The 23876-nt window shown below is 41.7% G+C and overlaps 1 protein-coding gene across 1 annotated transcript; it reads left to right on the top strand.

The window, feature by feature from the left end:
- The first annotated feature begins 46 nt into the window (after positions 1-46).
- On the top strand, positions 47-23457 carry LOC311489424 (oxysterol-binding protein-related protein 1-like). The gene is made up of 28 exons (XM_084546497.1): positions 47-629; positions 952-1087; positions 1176-1261; positions 1758-1832; positions 1994-2105; positions 2202-2287; positions 2654-2798; positions 2929-2996; positions 3612-3656; positions 4054-4127; positions 4316-4379; positions 4497-4598; positions 4716-4841; positions 4948-5026; positions 5408-5514; positions 12314-12482; positions 14070-14262; positions 16220-16265; positions 17208-17342; positions 17591-17688; positions 17776-17958; positions 18056-18163; positions 18456-18545; positions 19910-20036; positions 21347-21463; positions 21545-21668; positions 21745-21835; positions 22276-23457. The coding sequence occupies exons 2-28, from the start codon at positions 964-966 to the stop codon at positions 22376-22378; spliced, it is 2877 nt and encodes a 958-aa protein (XP_084402623.1). The 5' UTR covers positions 47-629; positions 952-963; the 3' UTR covers positions 22379-23457.
- Positions 23458-23876: the final 419 nt, after the last annotated feature.

Below are 23876 nucleotides of genomic sequence, written 5' to 3'. Positions count from 1 at the left end.
CACCTGTTGACAGCTGGGATAGGCACCAGCCACCCCCGCGACCCTTCACAGGACAAGCGGTTACAGAAGATGAATGAATGAATGAATCTAACCAGTGGAGGCATCACCTGCTCCTGCAAATGCTTCGATCTAGGGTGCAAAATAAGAATTATCTGGCATGTAATCAGGTCAGAGGTTCATTAACACTAGTAAGTCATGTAGAACCAGTCATGGCATGCCTTACTGTATGTTCTAATGTATAGCGCCAATTATTATTCCAAAGGAAAGGAAACCAGGGAAGTACACTTACTGGGAACTTTTGGGAACCGGGGACATAGCCTAATTGTTGACATCTGGAACCACAGTGACTAATATAGTGCAATTATTATTCACTTTTATTTTTTAATGCTTTGCTGCATTGTTGGCAACTTGAATTGGGAGCTGAGCTGAACATTTTCCAAGGTGCCCATGGCTCCTAGCTACTGTAGCTACGGCCCTGCTAATACCAGTTCAGCAGCTGCCAGGTCACATGATGGCTGATTGTCAGCTGGTTGACAGGATCTCATTTCGGCTGCCGGGAAGTGTTGTGCCTCTGCACCGCTCCAGCGTCTGTGAAAGTTGAGTGAATTAAGAGGTGGAAATCTTTTCCTGTAAGTCTAAATATCCCATTTTGTGCTAACCTACGTTGTTTGCTAAGTTTCTCTAAGCTACTTTCGCCCCTTTGTAGTTTGTAAACGTTGTTGTTTTTCCCATTTTTAATTCGTTTACAAATTGAACACAGGTGTGCTATAAGTAAATAGGTTGAATAAACTGACTAAATATTTAACTTACAGACTGAAGTTCACAGACTAAAGCTGTTTTTTTCCACCGTCGTGTATTGTCTTAATAGCACAAATTGGCTAATTTATGCTAATTACCTTGGACGTGCAGTTAACTTCTATGCCTATTCTTTTTATCTTTCTTTCGTCTTAGATAAGTCCAGTGATGGAGGAAGACACACCGGAGGGACAGCTTCTCTTTTATGCTAAAGAGGGAAGTTATCCTCATATTCAGAGGCTCCTTCAGTCGAGAATCTGTCAAAACAGCTCTTTGAACATAAACTGCAGGTGTAAGTGAGGTGAAACATGCTATTAGCCTGTTAGCATGACTTTAGGTTGCTAGGAGAGACTTCATTATTTTCCTTTTGCTACCTATAGCTAGGTCTAAAACCAGTTCAGGGTGGACTCCCCTCCATCTGGCTTGTAACTTTGGACACAGGGATGTTGTGGAGGAGTTACTCAAGGTGAGACCGATCATCCACAACATTAAAACCACTGACAGGAGAAGTAAATAACTTGTGACAATTCACTGTTCTGCTGGGAAACTTTTGGACCTGTCATTCGTGTGGATGTTACTTAGACTTGTGCCACCCACCTAGACCAAACCAGGCACCCCCACCACATAGCAGTGACACTCCTTGATCCCCAGCAGGATGCAGCCTGACACAGGTACACACACAAAAACGCTTTAGGAACAACTTAAAAAACATGAAAAACAGCACAAGGTGTTGACCTGGCCTCCAAATTCACTAGATCCCTCAACCCGTAGCACACAAAGGTCCCCACTAACAACATTCTGTTGCCAGACACCACAGGACACCCTCAGAAGGCCCATGTCCATTCTCTGATGAGTCACAACTGTTTTGGAGGCACAAGGGAGACCTACACAATATTAGTGAGGTGGTCATAATGTTATGCCTGGTCGGTGTGTGACATTTACTATGTGGAATGCATTTGCAGGCAGGTGCTGATGTGAATTTGCAGAATAATGTGGGCGACACACCTCTACACAAAGCAGCATGTACAGGTAGAAAGGTAAGGATAACTAATGGGATAGATCCCTGGAAGTACCTATAACAAAAAATGTCATCTGCAGGAATAGAACTGTTCCTGTCTCCCACTGAATCCTTTGAGTGATAACAAGTGATTGATGGTCGTTTTTTTTTTTTTTCTTTTCTCTACTTCGGCCCATCAAGGAGATTGTTCTGCTGCTGCTGCGGTATGACGCCTGTGCCAGCATAATCAATGGAACAGCTCAAATCCCTAAAGATGTCACAGAGGATGATGAAATCATTACCATGCTGGAGGGTATGAAATCGTGGCAGCATTTCTTTTAATGACTGATGGCTCCTCATTACTGGAGATCAGCCGCCTTTGTTCTCAAGTACTGTTTGGTTTGTGCAGCTGCGGAGAGGAGAGAGACAAGGCGGCGGGAGGAGAAGCTTCTGGAAGCAGCCAGAGAGGGGGATGTCTCCGCTCTCTCAAAATTGGTTTGCGCCTGACCTTTCAAAGAACCTTGAAAGAATATATCACCCTCTGAGAGCATCTCTCTCGCTCAAAGACTAACTCGCATATCTAACAAGCATCTTTCACAGGTCTCTGTTGTCTCTGAGAATGTTAAGATGTGAAAGTATTACATTTAAATTATGTAAAGTTTGGTATTTGCACAGGGTCTGACTGCTCTGATGCTCAGTCAGGAGGTGATATGTTTGAGCCCTAGGCAGCCACAATTAAGATGTGCAACTAGTGTGTTCCTGTCTTAAGATAAATATTGACTAGATATTTAGATATGAAAACATTTACATTGCAGGATCGATGTAAACAATATGTAAATGGTAATGGTTTCTATTCTTCAGCTCAGTGGGAAAGAGGCTCTAGATATCCACTGCAGAGATTCAACGGGGAACACGCCTTTGCACTGTGCGGCCTACAGGGGGCAGAAGAAGTGTGTTATAAAGCTGCTCAAGTCTGGAGCCAGCCCCAGTATCAGGAACAACAATGGTACATTACTTATCTTGTTCTCGTCATTGGCTCCTATTATTCTGATTAATGTTTCATTTGTTCAGCAGTGTTTTGAAAAAAATCATGGCTTGTGAGTAATAATTTGTTTCTGTGGCTGATGATGTTGCAGAGCAGACTGCTTTGGATCTGGGTCGCACTGATGAACTGAAACAGATTCTAGCAGCATATAGAGAAAAGGTGAGATGAAATAAGTAGTTTGTAATTCCTTTTAAACTGTCAAATTACATTCGGCAAAACAAAAAACATTTAAGCCCCAGTTGCACTTAAATTCTTATTAAATTAATTTGATTAATACCACATTTCATAAAATGAACATCCTCTTTTTGCATCGCCACACAAGATTGCTATCCACTTAAGGATTTAATTCATGGTTCCCAAAGGAAGATACATGTCTTGCGCCGTGATCTCAGACTTGATATTTGCACTTTCTCTTTAAGGAAATAGGCACTCAACTACCCCACACCTGTTCTTAATATAGGATGGGATATGCAGACAACTATCTGTCTGCACATCCTATTTTCACATATCCCATCCCTTGAGTTCTGGTGACTGTGGAGAAAAAGTCTGCTGTCACGTCAGCAATCCTTGCTCTTGCTCGGATGTCTCACAGCCTGGCACAGCTTCGTTGTCAAGTATTACACCATCATGGTTGAAATGAAAAGGGCTATGTACTAATAGATTTAAAACTACATTATCTACCTCCGAAACTATACAAAACATTGAGTGAAAGCTAAGTGTTTCTGAGCTTTCTGTAAACGTGTCTTTAGAGGTATTATTTTTTCCCCCACCAAGGATGTGAGCCGTGGGGTGCAGAAGATTGAAGGCCCTCTTTGGAAGGTACCCACGTACAATATTTGTCTTGTTATTCCTCACAGAATTTCATGGTTATTAAAAACAACAATGGCACATCACTTCTTGGTCTTATCATTAGCTCCTATTATTCTGATTAATATTTCATTTCTGCAGCAGTGTTTTTGAGTAGTTGTAAAATTATTTTCAAAGCTGTTCATTGCCCATAGGCTTTTTAAATACTGTACTATGTTCTACTGATTAAGCTCTTAAGTCGTGTCTAAAGGTGCATAATAATTTGTTTCTATGGCTGATGATGTCGCTGAATTTCATTCTTCAGATTATTTAAAAAAAAAGAAAGAATTTTTTTGATCTAATTAGAGATTTTTGTGTTTTACATCTGCTATAAATGTTATTTGTTGCTGACTTCTTGTGTCTCTGGCAGAGTTCACGCTTCCTCGGATGGCGATCCCACTGGGTGGTACTTGAGAATGGAACCATCTCCTGGTACCCCAGACAGTGAGATCATTTTATCTACGGTTTCTAAAGCTAAAAACTAACAAACTAACATCATTCCCTCACATCTGTCCGTCAGTCATACACTGGAACTTTAAATAGTGACTGAATCTGTGGTAGACTGGCCCTTATTAATGTTATACGGTGCGTGTCTTGCGTCTGTTTGCTCATTCATCTGTTTCTTTTTCTAGAGCTGATGCTCTGACTGGGGTTAGAAAACAAGGTTGTAAATCTCTTTCACAAGCTTACTGTATGGTAAGTAGTTAAGCGACTATACTGGGATGTTCACTCAATAGTCGCTTGAATTGGAGTCACCCTCAGTAACTTATAACTTGATGATGTTTGATGACAATTTCATGGCTGTCATTCCAGATCAAACCATGGGATCATTGCTTCTTCATGCTCAGGTGCTTTGATGACTCTGTACATTACTTTAAGGTGCCCTCTAAGTCAGATTCAGTGGCAACAAGAAAAGTGAGATGAGATTAATCTTCTATGTCGTTGCTATACCCCACCGCTGGGCTGTTTTGCTTAGTGTTATCTGCATGAATGGACTAATATGTACATGTTACACGATGTTTGTCCACTTAGAAATGGTTGGATGCTTTGGAGGAACATGCATCGTACAGCACTCGCCACTGCACACAAGAACAGATTGTTGACGAAATAATAGATGACAGTGGTGTGGAAGTGGAGAGCCTGACACAAGCTGTTCAGGTAAGATTAAAGAGAGAGAAACATCATGTAGGGAAGACGGTGTGTTTTGTAGATCTTTAAGGGGGTTTCTCTGTTTACGTGCCTCTCTTGTCCTGCACTCTTGCAGGCAGTCAGAACCTGCCAGCAGAAACTGGACAGTGAAGTGTCGATATTTGTAACCATGTTGAAGAATGAGGAAAACTTTGGTAAGTGTTTCAAACATGTCCAGTTAATGTTCAAACATATATTACTTGGATTATTTTTTCAGTAGTTCTGAAATCATTAGTTGTTCAGGTAATCGGCACATTTTCTACACTTTTGTTATTAGATCAATTATTTAGGTCCATTATCATAGAAGAATCACAAACATTTCTTTTTTTTTCTCACACATCAAAACAAATTATAGGAAAAAATATATAAATATGAAATGGGGAAAATTTCTCTTTATTTTGACATTTTATACAGTATATTTGTAGAGTAATTACAGTAATCCATCATGAAAATGTCAATAATGAAACTGGTCACAAATAATGAGTCATTCAGTTTGAACCTAATGTTTGAATACTAATTCTTTTTCTTTTTAAAAGCACTTGCTGCACCTCTTCTACTGAAAGCCAAAGAGACCAGTGAAGTTTTTAGTGAAACTTGTGCTGCCCTCCATCTGTGCCTTGAGGCGCTGTCAAAACAAGAGGAGGTAAGGGAGCCTCTCTCTTTTGTCTTTCCGAGTTATGGTGCGGCAAACTAAGACCGTACTGTATTGTCTGCCATCACACCACACGGTGATGAACAGTTGTGTAGTAATTAACAAAAAAAGGTTCTGGGTTCGAAGCCACCGGCCGGATTCATAGTAAATCTTATATAGGTGTATCCACTGATGAATTTAAGGGTATAATAATCAGAATGTGGTCAAGGATGCACATGGTTGTTTTTCTTCACAACTCCACAGCTGCTTTTTTGTTGCATTGTGGGTCCTTGTATATCATGCTGTGTGTATACATGGCATTTGAATGCTTTCGGAGTTTGTACAGCTGCTATCCAGGTCGTTGGTGATCTCAGTGGGTTATGTAAATGGTAAACAAAAGATGCGAAACTGTCACAGCCCCTGTTTTTCAGAGCGTTGAAGTGATTTTAATTGAAGTCTGACCAAGTAGAAGCTTCTGCAGTCCTGCACTTGATGTAAATACAAAATGGCTTTTTAAATTGGCTGCAGCTCACTGAACATGTATGAATCTTCATTTCATTGATTCCCGTACCGTCACCTACGTGCTCTTCTCCTATTGGTTGAATACATTACACTGAATGATCACAAACCCTCGAGCCCCTCCCCTTTACCGTAGCTCCTTTGTACCAATCAGGTTTGAAGTTTGTGTTTGTGCACGCATACGTGTCCCTGTCCACCTGTCTTAGTGGCTGTATCATGCCCTTGGGGAAGCACTGGAACAGTGTGGTAATCACTGGCATGTCTGTAGAAAGGACGCGGGCAAGATCCTCTTTTATGCTTAGGTCTGCACTCATCTCGCAGATCAGCGTAGACACACACACGCACGCACACTCACGCCTGGACTTGGATCCCCACTCTCCTGCTCTGGGGAAAGGCTGTGCATTGAGCTAGAGAACTCAAGCGCTTGCATATTCACTGGCTCAGCTGGAGATGCATGTATTCACCCTCACACTGTGAAAATACACGCTCGCAGGCACACTTCCACATGCCAGAGCATCCGCGCGCAGGAGGAAGAGGAGACGGTGACGGGACTTTCATCTAGCATCAGCACAGGTACGAGACCAAACAGTTGTTCTCGTATAATAACCTCAGCTTTTTTCTTTTCTTCTCTCTATCGTCAGCTGAGCAACTGGCTGTGCTTGCTGTGGGCTGATCCCTCATGACCTAGCGTAAGGCGTTTGAAGTTTGGCATTGATTCATTCCGATGTTTTTAGTCGGTTGTTGATTTAAGTATTGGTCTGAGGTGAGGGCTTTTCATCAGTATGCGCTGGTCATCTCTGTGTGTTTAATGATCTGAATTTAGAGTGTGAAAGTGATGTTTGAAGTGGTACTGAATGCTACAGTGGACATAGCATCGTTATAATGTGATCCTCTCTTAAAGTAATGAGCTCTGGCTATGTAAGAGCAAAATTGCTCATTGTCCGATTTAAAGATATGCTTTTTAATATAAGCATTTTGTTGATTTAACCATATGAACATAGCAGTTAGTGGCTCATTATGAATTCATTTTAAATTGGCATTCTGTCAACATACTACATTGCATGTAATGATTATATTGTATTATACTGCTTTGACTTTCCGATTGATAGTCTTATATTTATACATTGCTTTTCTACCTATTGGTACTCAAAGGGCTTTTTTTTTTTTTTCTGAAGTGACACATCTACCCATCTAATCGCTAACCCTCAGGTTCGTGGACAACCTGCTCTATCTCCTGAGCCACAGCCAACTGAAAACCTTTGATAACACAGGAATTAATATTGTCTTCGTATGGTGACCCAAATAAGGACTTCTGTCTGTGTATGTGTAGATTTATATAATAAAATTATATAATTAATGTAGCATCAGATCAAATAAAACTCTGCAAAGCAAAGCACAAATCTATAATCTATACAGTGCACTGATACAAACTGGCAGCAGTGACTGTTGTGTCGCAAGGAGTAACCCAATATTGGTCGGGACAGGGAGGCTGAGTAGATTCATTGCAGCCTCATCTCTCAAGAATCATTAAAATGTCATAACAAAGGACACTGAATTAATAAAAAACAAAAACAGGTACGGTATAATACGAACAAAATGTTTTAACAAGCGTGTTACGTTCTCTGGTTTCATGCTAAACTGCTGCTACTACATGTACTAACTGGATTATATTTCCTACAGTGCTGAGATTGTCTGTATTAAACAGGATTAACTGTAATCCCATATTTCTATTATACCGCCGCAGATGTCTCTGTTGGGGACACTTAAACATTTGTTTTCCACTGTACATAACGTATGGGAGTCACATGCTCTTGTAATTGCTCCGACGGCCTCGCAGAGCAATAACACAAGCTCAGTTCACGGCTCAAATGGTTTTTCAGCAATTACTGTATTGCCCTTCAATTGTGTGGATGCGTTGTGACCCATTTCCGCAGCTGCTGCAGAACTAAAGTATGCTAGCGAGAGTGACACATTTATTTATACAGGGCATGCAGGGCACAGAATGACTGTTTAAATGACTACGTGGCATTTAAAGTGGACAGATTTACACTAATAACTTTATTTCCTAGCAAAATGATGCCACATCGTCGCTAGCCATTTACCATTACATAGATTGAGCTACATAGAGGGCAGGAACCTTCTTGCTTGGGTGTTGTGACAGATCTCACACACGACACAGATATATAATCTTTTCTTGGCGTTTGTCAGGCAGCAGAGACTTACAGTTTGAAACCACTTAGAGATGACAGGCAGATGAGCAGATATGTCAGTTTATATTGTTCTGAAGGTGGGAAAATGACAACAAAGCATCTTCTTTTTTACAGCAGATATTCCTAATTTTTCCTCTATAGTTTGTAAGAAAGTAGATTTAAAACCAAGGGGGTTGGAAAGAACGCAAATACTATTCGACCTTTACTTCAACCATTATCACATAAGTAACTGACCTATTGACTGTCATCTTTCACCCAGGAGAGTGTAATGGAAATTTACTTATAATCTATATAATCTCATATATCCTTTGTATTCACTTTTAGATGAGATGAGTATAGCACTGTGGGAACCTACAGAAAAACAGTACGCCTGGCATTGTGTTATGGCTCCCATGCACATGCCATAACTGTCAGAATAGACTAGATAAGAGGACTTGGTTATCTGCTAGCAACCATCTCTAGCGGGAAACAAAAAACTCCTTATATGCACAACTCTGTGCAGGCCAGTCAAGTTCTTCCACACTAAACTTGCTCATCCATGTCTTTATGGACCTTGGTATGTGCATTGGTGTGCATTCATGTTGGAACAGGAAGGGACCATCCCCAAACTGTTCCCACAAAGTTGGGAGCATGGAATTGTCCAAAATCTCTTGGTATGCTGAAGCATTCAGAGTTCCTTTCACTGGATCTATGGGGCCAAGCCCAGCTCCTGAAAAACAACCCCACACCATAATCCCCCCTCCAGACAAGTACCGTTCTCCTGGCAACCGCCAAACCCGGGTTCATCCATCAGATTGCCAGATGGAGAACGTGATTCGTCACTCCAGAGAACGCATCTCCACTGCTCTAGAGTCCAGTGGCGGCATGTTTTACACCACAACATCCGACACTTTGCATTGCACTTGGCGATGTCTGGCTTGGATGCAGCTGCCATGGAAACCCGTTCCATGAGGCTCTCTACACACTGTTCTTGAGCTAATCTGAAGGCCACGACTCTGTGTCTCAGCATCTGCTGACCCCACTCTGTCATTTTACATGGTCTTCCACTTTGTTATAATATCACTGACAGTTGACTGTGGAATATTTAGTAGCTAGGAAATTTCACGACTGGACTTGTTGCACAGGTGGCATCCTATCACAGTACCACGCTGGAATTCACTGAGCTCCTGAGAGTGACCCATTCTTTCAGAAATGTTTGTAGAAGCAGTCTGCAGGTGCTCGATTTTATACACCCGTGGCCGTGGAAGTGATTGGAAAACCTGAATTCAATTATTTGGATGGGTGAGTGAATACTTTTGGCAGTGTAGTGTATGTTTCTGTTGGTTCTCCTTTTTTTCAGTCATAAAAGATCTGTGTAGAGGAGCAAGTGTGTATATTCATTCATTCATTCATCTTCTGTACCCGCTTATTCCTGTTAAGGGTCGTGGGGGTCTGCTGGAGCTTATCCCAGCTGTCATCGGGTGAGAGGCGGGGGTACACCCTGGACATGTCGCCAGTCTGTCGCAGGGCCAATACAGAGAGACAAACAACCATTCACACTCACATGCACACCTACGGCCAATTTAGAATCACCCATTAACCTAATGAGCATGTCTTTGGACAGTGGGAGGAAGCCGGAGTACCTGGAGAGAACCCACGCAGACACAGGGAGAACATGCAAACTCCACACAGAAAGGCCCAGTAAAGTGTGTATATCCAACGTTATATTTTTGGATTCTGATATTTCAGTCAAGATATATAGAGCGAGGTACCTGGTGATATTTCTCTGTAATTGGCTACTACATCTCTTGCTGCATGGGTGATTCACTCTAGTTGCCTGGCACCCAGCCACTGTGCATTCAAGTACAGTTTGATATACGGTTGATATTTTGGAGCACTGTGCGGAGCTGTAATAATTTTGTCTCTGAGATTTGCTTTTCCCGTCAGCAGAGAGAGCAAATTTTAGAATAGAATAAAAGCTTTACTCTTTGGTGGGGTGTTGGCCACGGAGAAGCAGGCTCCAGCAACAGCCTCAGCATAGAGTCTCAGCAATGCTTAAAATAGCCCTGTTTGTGCTCAGGCGAGAGGATGCAGTGAGAATGAAAGAGCTGGCTGGAAGAGTTACACAACTAAGTGTTCTGTTCCTGTATGGTCTCTCAAACCACGGGCCTGGGACATGGAACATTAATATAGGCTTCTGTTGGAGGAGTTTATTTAACTTACAGCACAAAAGGGTTTGAGGTTGGCAAGGACAATTTGTGCTGTGCGTATGAAAAGGTTCCTATTATAGATAGTGTTGTTACGTCACAGCTGTCATTGCATCACAGCTGTCATTACATCACAGCTAACTGCACTGACATTGTGGGTAATATGTTTGAGTTCCTCTGCAAACAATTCTGTTCTGTTGAAAACATGAACGTTCAGATTAATCTTTTCAAAAACACCGAATGTAAGGATAATGCTTTCCTTATCGTAGCAGGGCAGATTCTCAGGGGGAATATGTTATTTTAGAAGGGATTTGTTTTCACTAGGTTACTTAATTAACTGGCAAGTGAGTGTTCACCGATCGGCCACAACATTATGACCAACGACAGGAGAAGTAAATAACATTCACTATCTTCTCCTGGGAAAGTTTTGAACCTGGCATTTGTGTGAGTGTTACTTAAACATGTACCACCCACCTAGACCAGACCGGGCACCCCCACCCCATAGCAATGACACTCCATGATGGCAGCAGCCATCCCCAGCAGGATGCAGCCTGACATAGGCACACACACAAAAACAGTTTAGCAACAACTCAAAAAACACGAAAAACAGCACAAGGTGTTGACCTGGCCTCCAAATTCACTAGATCCCAAAGTGATCAAGTATTTGTGGGATGATCCACAGAGGACCCTCCCTTCAACCCATAGGACCAACTGTACTCAGTCATTCATTACGAATAGTGGGATCAGCAGCATTGATGTGGTAAGACTAATCAGAAAGAATTAATTGACCAATAAGTCAATTTATCTGTATGTTCACTGCCTAATACATTATGTGTGTTTGACTTCTACCACAAATCAATCTGGAGTGGATTCCATTTTGTGGAATAAAATTTGAGTTGTGACACTACGCTCTATTTATAACGTAGATGGCAATACTGCCTACGAAAATGTACATCGTCTCCTTGACGGTTATATAATGAAAATGGAAATTGGCGAACCATTCATACATTCAGTCACAGCCATGAATTATAACTCACCTTGAGCTCACAGGCAGACACCTCGACAGGGGTTTCTATTCTGCGTGGCTTTGTGCACAGCTGATAATTCTACAGGCAGTAGAAGAGCCTGAACTTTCATCTTTAATCGAAGACCTGACCTTGCTTCGCGGTCTCAGATTTACAGTGTGATTTACAAGCTCTGGTTTCTCGCAAGACTCTTAACTGCCTTCTCCAAGGTGACTCTGGAAGCTTTTCAAACTGTGAACAATGTGCTCCTTTTCTGATCACTGCAATTTCCTTGCTTTGTGTATCTTTTTTTAACCTGTTTCTAGTGTACTTAATTTGTAATTTGAGCAGGAAAAATTGTTAAATTGGATTTATTTATAGCCATCGTCTAATAGTATTTTTATAATTTCGGTGGCACATGTGTATTTTCCTTTATTTATTTATTTATTTTTAGATTTTTCTGTCTTGTGTTTATTTAGTAAGGGATGCCCATCAACAAGGTTAGACAATAGGAAACACTGATCTGGTCTGTCCCACAGTGGCCTGGCTCAGGTTGCTCTGAAGCGACACTTAATCCTGGGCTACAAAGCTCGTTGAGTCTGGGGTGTTTGGTTCCGCCTGGAAGAAACCAGATCTGTGGGTAGGCTCAGAACAATGACCTGCCATCAATGTGACAGAGACACGCACGCGGTGTGGCAGCTGAACAAGCAGATCGTTAATTTCATATCAATCAAACATCAATCACATACTTTCAAACAATATAATCTATGCTGTACACGTGAATGCTGTACAGTATTAAATCAGCGCCTGTAAACACATTCTCTTCATTCGCTTCACCTTGTCTGTGCTGTGTGTCTGTGTTTTATCTCCCCTGGTGGTCCTGTGTTTGTAGGTGTGGAGCCTGAAGTTAGAGCAGGAGGTGGAGAAAAACAAAGCTCTGACAGAAGCGCTGCAGACTTTGGCAACTGAACACTACGAACTCAAGCAGTCACTGAGTAAGAGCAGGAGGTCGTCTACCCTCACTACCCGCAATGAAGATGACTTCTACGATGCTGTGTCAGGTCAGCAATTCTGGGCGGACCCTGAAATGGTCAACAAGTTTATAAATAGTTCACCAGTGCCTGTGAGACTAAAGTGGGATTACTGGATTCAGAAAGATATTCCGACCCTTCTCTTGTGCTCTTTATTGTGTTGTACATTATATTTCTAATGGATAAACATGCTATTTTTTATACTTCAAATATATTAACAGTTCAAAACTGAAAACTCTCACTTTGTTGAGTACTTTGACCATTTAGGAGCAACTGCCGCTTTGAGATTTCATCATGCATATGTCGGTTTGGATGTGAAATGTCTAAACTGCCGCCTTCAGATTTCTCCACAGTCTTGATTCTGGCGGGGTTACTACAGGCCAGTCAGAGAGTTGTCCTGAAGCTACTCCATTGTTGTCTTTTGCTTCAGGTCATTATCATGATAAGTGAACTGTCGCTTCAGTCTGGGGCCATGTGCACTCTGGAACAGGTTTTCTGTGTTAAGCTGCATTAATCCTTCTGTCTTTAAATTCTGACATGCCTACCTGCCACTGAAAAGCACCTTCGTAGCATGAAGCTGCCACCACCGTGCCTCAATATAGGGATGAGCAGTTACTTGTATTTGGAGTTCTGCCCAAAGCTTTAGTCTCAACAGAGTGGAGAATCTTTTTCATCATAAATAAATTCTCAAAACTGGCTTCTGTCCAGTCACTCTACCAGAAATTCTTTCTTGCTTGAGTGATGCTGAAACCAACTATCCTCCAACTGTCATTTCTCCACACGACCAGGCAGCCAGCTCTGTCAAGAGTCCTTGTGGTTACACACATCTACTTTTTCATAATTACTGAAGACACTGTGCTCCTGTGAATACCCAAAACTTAAGCAGTGGTTTCCTGTCCTTACCCTGAACTCTGTTTGCCACAGTGTTATCCCTTAGATCCCCAGACTGTTCATGATATTTTTATGGGATGTGTGCCTTTTTTAATTATGTCCAGTCACTTTTTTTTTAAAGGATAATTTGGAATGTCACGCCAAAGAGTGTGAATAATTAATGCTAAATGTTTCACCTTTTGATTTCCAATACAACAACAAAAGTCTCTAAAAACATATATTTGTTTTACATGTTATTTATGGTTATTTCAGTGTAGATAGAGAGAAAACACGGGTCTTTATTATACTACCTGGAACATCCTTGCAGCTATATTTTAATGTACAAGATACATTAAGCACTCATCTCAGAGTAGCATATGCAATCCTGCCAGTGTATGAAAAGCTCACTATTCTTCTCTCTTTTGTGTTTGTGACAGTACCTGTAATGTCACCGACTGTGCTGTCTAGGGGAGGAGTAGCATCCCGATAGCACAGAGCAAACAATGTTAGAGGAAATGAAGCCTCTGTGTGGCCTCTCATTGGAACACTATCCTCAGGTGGGGTTTGGCCGTCGGCAGGGAGGGGGAGGTTGGAGAAGAAGCCAAGAGCAAGTGCTTATTTGCAGATTGTGTGCCGTTGAGGCTGCAGAGCCGGGGCTTTTCTGAGCCAGCTACCTGAACGTTTGTGTGTGTGTCTGTGTGGGTATTTGGCATGACCTGGCATCTGCCCCCTGTCATCATCCCACAGAGTCTGAGTCGGAGCTCTCTGTGAGCGGCTTCCTGTCTGTGGCTAGTTACTCCTGCGAAGAGGACGAGGGGAGAGACGCCCCCCTTCTCAACAGCCTCCGCCATCCCAGCGCACACAGGGGGCCTACCGGAATGTCAGGGGAGGGTAACCATGGCAACCGACCGGCCCAGTACAATGGAGTCAAGGAGCACAGGTGGGACATGCTCCAGTTATGATGTCATGCTTGTTTACTGGTTTAAATGATTGGAAAGAGACCGTTAGAAATACAAATGCATCCATGCTCTGTGCTCTGCTGAGGGCCTGTTCAGTGTTTGTTATACTCAAGTGTTTGTTTTAGAAAGATAGATGGACCAGGTGGAACATAACTTGACATTGCTGAACGACTTAAATTTGTTGGTCGGTATGCACACTTCAGTCAGCGAGAGGATAGGTAGAGTTGGTGTAATGGGATACCACCTTTCCACTCCAGTCTGTTTTTGTAGTCAGGTGTTTTTGCTCAAGCATCAAAATCCACAGAGAATAGACCTGCTTTGTTTTTCCTGACGGCTACAACTCTCCAAGTGAGCAATCAATTCAGCACTCTGTGTTGTTGCCATTTTTTTTTGTTGTTGTTGTTGTTTTTGCGAAGATTTGTGAATCTCTTTTATTTGTATCCTTGAATTCTGGCTTGGCCTCTTCTTCTTTAATCCAACAAGTGAACCATGAATAATTCAGCATGTGCTGGCTCAGAGCAGAGCAGGAGAAAAGGCCTGGCTGGCCGACTGGCTGTGCGTGCATATGCGTAGGCTTGTGTGTGTGTTGTGGATTAAAGATTAATGAGGTGTCTGTTTATTTGAAATTACTTCTGTCATTTAGAGATGCATCTGTCACTGGTTGTCTGTGGATGGGCCTGTGATCTTGAATTATCTGCAAGAGCACAGTATAGTACAGGTATTATTTTCATACATGTAGGATTAATTGTCAGCTGAACCCTGGACAGTGTCAGCTGTAAGAAATTTGTACATGAAAATATGCAAACATTGATGTGTATTAGACTTTCTACCTCATTTCCAGGTGGCCTTATGTTTCCGTTGCCTCCACTGAACAATGCAGTTTTGCCTAAAACTGTTTTACCTGTAAAAATAATACTAGCTGGTCCTACAAATCTCCAGACCTGTATAGCAGTAGATGTGGATTATTTTACCAAAATAGAGTCCGCTCTAATTATGTGTCAGTTTTTAAGTCTTATATGAGAACTCCTCCATGGTTAAATACATCTTGCCAGTGGATCAAAAACTAGGCCAGGAGAGTATAGTCCGCCATGCATCACTGCTTTCCTCCATCCTACAGATGGAGCAACCCCCCCCTCTCCCTTTCTCACTGTTTATTTAGCTGAAGTAATGGCCTTTATTTGTGCAGTTGCTTCAGCACTCATTTTTAAACAAGGACACCATCTGCCTCCAGCTAGCGTACCTGTAAAACAGCCCATATTACAGTAGTCAACAAGACTGGGAACTAAACTCACTCAAAACAGTAGCTGAATTTATGCAAGCAGCAAAACGCTGCCTGAATTTAATGGTTGTATGAAAGTGGCCGTGTTAATCCAAGTTCACGTATTTATCTAAATGGTGTGCTATATTTATGACACAAAAGGTGTTTTTTTTAAGCCAAATCTCTAATGTGAAAAACTAACTTTTAAAAGCCAGCCAGTATTGAAAACAGACACAGAGGTGTAGATCCATTCATGGGTATTGCATGAGGCTTGAACAGAGCAGCTGAAAGCTCATTAGCTTACAGGTGTCGGATAACCTTTTTTCCCCAAATGGTGGGTCAAGCTACGTTGTCTACCCTGAAGCTTTTAAATACATGAGGTTCACACATGCAGGAGATAACATAATGGTCGCGATGTGTAATTTATCCAGTGATAAAAGATATTTGTGCTTAATGCCACATTAGATGGAGACGAGATCACGTGTGATGAACTGTCACTGTTTGCCTGCTCTACTTTGCACAACTGCCAAGAGAAAAAAACAGTGTAATGATTTTCTGTTAATAGTTATTTGGACAAAGATGCATGTCATCAGCATTAATCCTAATCACAGTTAAATGTTTTTTCCTCTTTTTACACTGCCCTCACACAGAACATCTCTACCGTCTCCCATGTTCTCCAGGAATGACGTGAGCGTCTGGAGTATACTGAAAAAATGCATTGGCATGGTGAGAACCTTTTTGTATTATTATTATTTAACTGTGTAATGAAGACTAAACTCTGATTAAAAAATAAAGTTAGCCTGTACTACTGTTACTTTAAAGGCATGTTAGACAATCAAAAGTACAGTTGGAATAGTAAAAAAATGATAATCGAATGTCTCATTTGGCCTCTCTGTGCTACTTTACTTTGTACATTTTTAAAGCTGCCTTGACCTCACAGCAGTGATAGTTTAGAAGGCATATAACAGCAGAAAGGAGGTGCACACCTCACTGAAGGTTGAGATCCCTGCTAAAGGATCCACCATGAGCATGCAAGTGCTGGTTAAACAACAAAGTGGGTGTTTTTGATTTGGGTCACTCGTCATGCTCGCTGTATGCTGCTTTAAATCTGTGATTAATTATGGCATCTGACACTTTTTTTTAAGTTATTCTGTGGTTCAGTAGCACTATTTATAACCTCCATCACACCAGAGTGATTAACTCTCTCTGGACATGGAGCTCCGTCCTTCGGCGACCCCAGAAAAAACAGCAGCTTCTTCTCTGCTGCAGATACTGATATGATTTCTGTTTGTTTGTGTCTTTTGCTTAAGTAAGTTGTAAGCAAGGTGCGATTCGAAGAGCATACTGATGTAGGTGTCGAATTAAAAAAAGATCTACTGTTTTACATCACATCTCTCAAGCAAAATATCACTTGAGACTTACATAATACAGTTTGAATGTTAGCATAGATACAACATACTGAATTATGTTGTGAGTGATTACAGATCCAGATTATATACATGTCAATAAACAGATGAATACACTATATATGAGCTCTACCAAGATGCCAGCTGTGTTGAATTGGGGCTTGCTCTAATAACTTTAACTCACAGGAGACATAAATAATTCACTGCCCATGTCTGTGAACTTCCAGTGTCTTTTATCATCTCCACTTCTTTTCTTTTTCAGGAGTTATCAAAGATTGCCATGCCTGTGATATTTAATGAGCCTCTGAGTTTCCTTCAGCGGCTAACAGAATACATGGAGCACACCTACCTCATCCACCAGGCGAACGCCACAACAGACTCTGTAGAGAGGATGAAGGTATAAACCCAGCCCTTATTTTCTTTCCTGAATAACAACAAAAATAAAATTCTAATAGCTGATCTCCAGAGCCATATGTCATTGTTTATTTGAATCAAGCCAATTAAATTTCAATTAATTCATTAAGTCCACTTCCATTATTTGAATTTGTGCTATCAGTGTCTTTTCAAATAAACCAGGAACCCTGTCATTATCATATATTGAATAAGCAGGCTGTAATGTGGTTACACAGAACAATGCTTTTGTAGTGTGTTGCAGCGTTTGCTGTGTCAGCTGTAGCATCACAGTGGGAGAGGACTGGGAAGCCTTTCAACCCTCTACTGGGGGAGACGTATGAGCTAATCAGGTAAGACAGTGACCGTAAACAGCTATACACAAGTCAGTTTGCATTTACATGTGGAGCTCTATCAGATATGTCCCTGTTCTCCATCAGAGACGATTTGGGCTTCAGGTGGGTGTCAGAGCAAGTGAGCCATCACCCTCCAGTTAGTGCCTTTCACGCTGAGGGCCTAAAGGAGGATTTTGTCTTTCACGGTTCCATCTATCCCAAACTCAAGTTTTGGGGAAAGAGTATAGAAGCTGAGCCTAAAGGAATCATCACACTGGAGTTACCGAAGTGAGTTCTCAGTTGTCACAGTGTTTTATTAGTCTGCGCTGATTTCTTTTGTTTTGGCACGTGATATCTTTACTGATGGCTTTCATTGTCTATGCAGATATAATGAAGCCTACACCTGGACAAACCCCACCTGTTGTGTCCACAACATCATTGTCGGTCAGCTTTGGATCGAGCAGTACGGCAACGTGGAAGTGATCAATCACAAGTAAAAGAAATGCTCTTTTCCTTGCAGTATTTTCTGTGCGCCGCTAATGTGCCTGTCGAGTGTGTTCGCATGCACAGAGACTTTGGTGCACGAATGTTCCTTTTTTCTTCTACGCTCTGCAGAGAAATGTTGATCTACTTTCAAATCCAGCTTATTGATCATGGAAGCAGAACTGGGACAGTTGCCATTAGAACAGAAGAGTTTGAGCTGGATAATTAATGTTTGAAAGCCTCGTCTTACAGAGGGAGAACAGTGAAAGAGAATGTGTAAAGAGGCTGTCGTTCTGTTCCAGAACCGGAGAGAGATGCAGCATGACGTTCAAGCCCTGTGGCCTCTTTGGAAAAGAGCTCCATAAAGTCGAGGGCTACATCCTAGATAAAAGGTATTTCCATTAGTTACATATGATTTTATTAGTATTGTCTAAATTTATATTTTTATCATTTATAATTTTATACTTATATTACACTATATCACAATTTCAGTGGGTCAGTGGTTTACATACTCTCGGTTGACTGTGCCTTCATTCAGCTTCCATAAAATGATGTCATGGCTTTAGAAGGTTTTGATAGGCTAATTGACATCATTTAAGTCAATTTGAGGTGTCCCTGTGAAAGTGTGATTCATCATTGGGAGCGGTTTTCCAAATGCCTGAAGGAACTAGGTTCATCTGTACAAACAATTCTAAGCAAATCTATCCTACAACAACAGCAGCGTGAGTCACATGACCTGAGGCTGCTCAGGTAGGAAGCAGCCTATCAGAAGATCCCACTGCTCCAAGACTGCCACAACAAAAAAGTCAGGTGTGAAGCACGGGGGTTGCAGCATCATGTCAGGAGGGATTGGAACGTTTTAGAAAATAGATGGCATCATGAAGATTATGTTTATATCATCTCAAGACATCAGCCAGGAAGTTAAAGCTTGTTCAATAACAGGACTCAAAATGGCTTCAGGACAATAAAGTCCTGCCATCAAGCCACTACAAATTTTGTGGAACTGAAAAAAAGCTTGTGCAAGCAAAGAGGCCTAAAAACCTGACACAGTTGCACCAGTTCTGTCAGAAGCAACGGGCTAAAGTTCCTGCAACTTGTTGTAAGAAGGTTGTAGCCTGGTATTATCATCAGAAAGTGAGTCTGTTAACACTCCACTGGGACTTCATTATGCTGCGTGTTTCATCAACGGTTACAGAGGAATAAAATCCCTCTGCACTCAATTGGAGAGTCCCTCAACTAATCAGAGCAACAAAGTATTTGGCATTAAGTGATTGATGCATTATTGACAAATTCCTTAATCATTTAAAGTTATCCTTTTCAACAGACGGACTCTGAAAAGCTAGCTTCTCCGGCGGCAGCCGTTGTGAACAAATTCAGCTCCACGGCACTCAGATGATGTGTGTGTGTACATCACTCTTTAGTCCATCACCACATCACACAAGCCTTGATTGGCCTGGTAGATCTATGCTGGAGAATAATCACTTCCCAATGAAGGGGTTCCAGATCAACTATCCGCCACAAAAAATGTGTAGATGGATCGTTGGTCTAGCTCGGAGGCTAAGGAGCTTGTGGAACGCCAACACAAAATGTTTGAGCCAAGTTAAACAATTTAAAAGCAATGCTACCAAATCCTAATCTAAGTGTGTGTAAACCTCTGACGCACTGGGAATGTGATGAAATAAGTAAAATCAAAGGCCTTGTATCAAAGGCACATAAAGCTGTGATCTATTAACATCTGTTCTTTGTGTGTTTGCAGCAAAAAGAAGCTATGTGCGATGTACGGCAAATGGACTGAATGCCTGTACACAATAGACCCTGCTGCATTTGATGCCCACAAAAAGAGTGACAAAAAGAATTCAGACGATAAAAAGGGCAACAAACAGGTAACACATTTCACTGCCTTGTGTCTCCACACTTAGAGTCAGAGGATACTTGTAAAATATAACCAAATCCAGTGGTTGATGTTTGGTTCTTGACAGGTAGTTGTGTGTTGTATCAAGCACGCTGCGGAACTTGCCACACTTCCCCTGTGGTTTTAGCTGTTTGTGGTATATTCTGTCTCTTCAATAAGCCCGTAAAATTGAGATTAGGGCTGCATGGGAGCCATACCATTCGTCAGACTTGCTCCTTCACTGAAGGCAGTTCCTTACAGCTTTGGATGGGTTTCAGTGGTGCAAACTGATTCTTGCCCAATCAGACACCCCCATGAGGAAACCACAAATTCTGATCCCAGTTCTGTTTGTAGAAATCCAACCTCAATTATGCAAAGGCCTCTTATAATGTATCTCTGTTGCGTGCAGACACCAGTGCCATAGAGAGAGCTAAGAACACTAAGCTTTTCCCTCCATGTAGCCTAAAACTTATCTAAGTAAGTTTTTCGTTGTCACCCTGCCTCTCCAAATGCAAAACTGACATTAACAAAAATGCAATAATGTAATAACAGCTGAAAAAGTACTTGGGTGTGTGTTTTATTTTATATTTACCGTTCAATAATGCAATCGCCGCTGTCTGTCCCATAGAAGAACATGACAGCCAGCGTATGTTTAGGAACTAATTGGGTTTACATGAACCACGTGACAGCCATAGCGGCGACATCAAAGAGTGTCGCAACTCTCTCTCTCTCTATGGCACTGGCAGACACTTATCCTTGTAGCACTCCAGCTACCATCTGTTCACATCAAATATTTCATTCCCATCACATGCTTTTTGGCTCCAAGTAATGCATAAAGACCACTTCTGTCGAGACCTTCCTGGACTGTATCAGGGTTTCGAGCTGCTGGACGCCTTCCAGTATCAAATGGAAATCTGCCTTGCTGCACCTTTTTTTTTTTCCCCTCGCTAACCACTGCTGTATATTTCCCGTCTGCTTCCTTGCGGCTTCTTTACGCTTCAGCAGCACATCTGCACATCAGCGAAACATCTGTTTGCCTGCGAGAGATTGTAATGTCACAGATGTTTCTCCTGTTTCAGTTAATGAAACAAAATGCACCTGTGGTCGTTAAATCACGGCTTTGTTTTTAATCCCGAAAGTGGTCTGTAATTTTGTTTGACAGCGTACAGAGTACACATCTCAAAATGTTTGGCATTTCTAAGTGAAGCACTTAACATATGCCTTAGCTAGTCTCCATCTTCTGTTAAAATGTTTTAAAATGTCTGCACAGTACTGAATGTGTGTCTGTGTCTGTGGTCTCAGAGCAGTGTGGACGAGGAGCCAGAAGAGATGCCGCCGCCTGACGCAGAGACGGTCCAGGTCATCCCGGGCAGTGAGCTCATCTGGAGGATAACACCTCGACCAGACAACTCAGCCAAGGTGCGAGGAGAGGAGACGCAAAGGGGAGGACACGATATAAATTCTGAAAGTCTTGTGTTAATGTCATTTTCTTTATTGCAGTTCTACGCCTTCTCCACATTCGCCCTGCAGCTCAACGAGCTGGAGAAGAGCATGGAGGGAGTCCTTCCTTCCACAGACAGTCGCCTCAGACCGGACATCCGCGCCATGGAGAATGGAGACATAGGTACAGTGTATGGCCTTGTCTCCGGTCCTTATTATGCTACAGCAGCTATATTGAGTTTTCTATATCTATGTCATAGATCTGGCGAGCGCAGAGAAGAAGAGACTGGAGGAGAAACAGAGGATGGCCCGGAAAAATCGCAACAAATCAACGGAGGAATGGAAAACGAGGTTAGTCACTGAGAAGTTAGATCTATGGTGGTGACTGTGGGAGTGTTTTTACTGATCCTGTTCTCTTCTGTTGTCAACTATCCATTTCTATTTATTATAACTCAAAAGGAACACTGCCCTTGGCCCAAGGTTTGCTCCGAAGCTTTTCTTTATTGTTTGCTCTGGTGTGAAGTGCTGCACCACACCACCCTCCTCAGGACAAAATGCACAACTGCGTGTGTTTTGTTGGTTGGTTGTAATTGGAGGAAATAATTTCAGACACCGTCACAAATAAAGACTCTAGTGTTTTATAAATTATATATAGGATCCTGTTGCACATAATGGAGTCTTGCCATGAACTAAAATTATGCGTGTGTGTGTGTTTCTGTGACTCTTTCATCTTTTCCTGTTAAGTGCGGTGCTCATATTAAAGCTATCTTCTCACTGTTGAAACTGTGCAGGTGGTTTCAACAAGGGCCCAACCCACACAACAAAGCTCAGGACTGGCTCTACTTGAAAGGCTACTGGGACAGGAATTACCCTCAGCTGCCTGACATTTACTAACAAGTGAAAACACACACAGGTACCACACACATGGATTTCACCACCTTTGGACTTCATATGCTGTACCGGGGGAGTGTGCTCCCAGCATAAGCGACGATGTAATCGAGTCAGTTTAGAACAGCGGATAGTGTGTTGGAAAATAAATAAATAAATAAATAAATAAATGCTTAAAATGTCAAAAAACAGTAAAAGTCAGTGAAACAAATAAGCACAATTCGTATTCCTTAGTTATTGTGGTGCTTTGCCTCCAAGTAAGGTATTTGTCATGTACAGGGAAAAACAATAGAATGTATTTAAGAAATATTTCATGTTAGATAGATGGAGTGTTTAAACAGGAGCCTCAGCTTTACGGTTTGTAGTTCGTCTATAAATCCTAGAAAAACATTTTACTAATCAGCTTCAGTGCAGAGAAGGCACAGCTCTCCAGATAGCTAGGAATGGAGAACATTAACATACGACTATTGACACTTGTGCATGCATTATGCAGTGCGGAGTATTGAAATAGATCCTTTTGGCCTTTGTTTTCACTTCCTAGTACAGTGAGTGGTGCAGATATTTAGTTTAACTGAATGTGTTAGAGATTTGCCTAACTGCTTGGTTGCGAAGGCTCCTGCTTTCAACTGTAAAATATTACGTCCGACCGTAGCGATGGCCAGGACTGACCGTAAGGCTTAGGTTTGAACAATATCATTTAACTATGTACTGTATAGCTGTGTATAGAGATGATTAACAACATTGCATAAGTCTATTTGACACTGGAAACGTAGCACTCACCATACTGAAGCAGGGACGCTGGTTCTGCACTTAAAGAATTGTTTGTGTGTGTGTCTAGCCATAGATTAGCATTATCTGGTATCCGTGGTGATATTCTTAGTGCACTGATCTAATTGACATCTAACCATCACAATACATGCATGTACACCGTTGTAACTATGCAAGCCTTACCTCCTCCTCAATCGAGCACTGAATATTCATTTTCTTACAGATAGCTGCTACATGTATGTTTTTCTGTTATCACTCATTTGGATATTAAAACAGAATTTCTATTGTTGCTAAATAAAAGCTTAATGTTAACTGAATTTATTTGGTATTTCTGTGTATACTTAAAAAGCTGGCTTTACTCACCTGATTTAGTGATTTACCATCTACATCCAGGTTTAACAATTCCTGACGTTGATGGACCCTAACCACCCTAACGCCTATAGTTGACATCGTTATTCATCCATCTTGATATAGGGCCAACACCTAGTGACCATCAGCACTGGTTTCACCTTTCAGACTCTGTGGTTGTATCAGTCTTACACCTTTCAGCCACAACGTTAAATCCACTGACAATCTTGTAATAATTCAGTGTTGTGCTGGGAAACATTTGGACCTTGCATTCATGTGGATGTTACTTAGACATGTACCACCCACCTAGACCAGACCAGGCACCCCCAACCCCATAGCAATGACACTCCTTGATGGTAACAGGCATCCCCAGCAGGATGCAGCCTGA

Source organism: Chelon labrosus, assembly GCF_963514085.1.
Source record: "Chelon labrosus genome assembly, chromosome: 6".
In the NCBI taxonomy this organism is placed as follows: Eukaryota; Metazoa; Chordata; class Actinopteri; order Mugiliformes; family Mugilidae; genus Chelon; species Chelon labrosus.
This window is presented reverse-complemented; position numbering and strand designations above follow the sequence as displayed.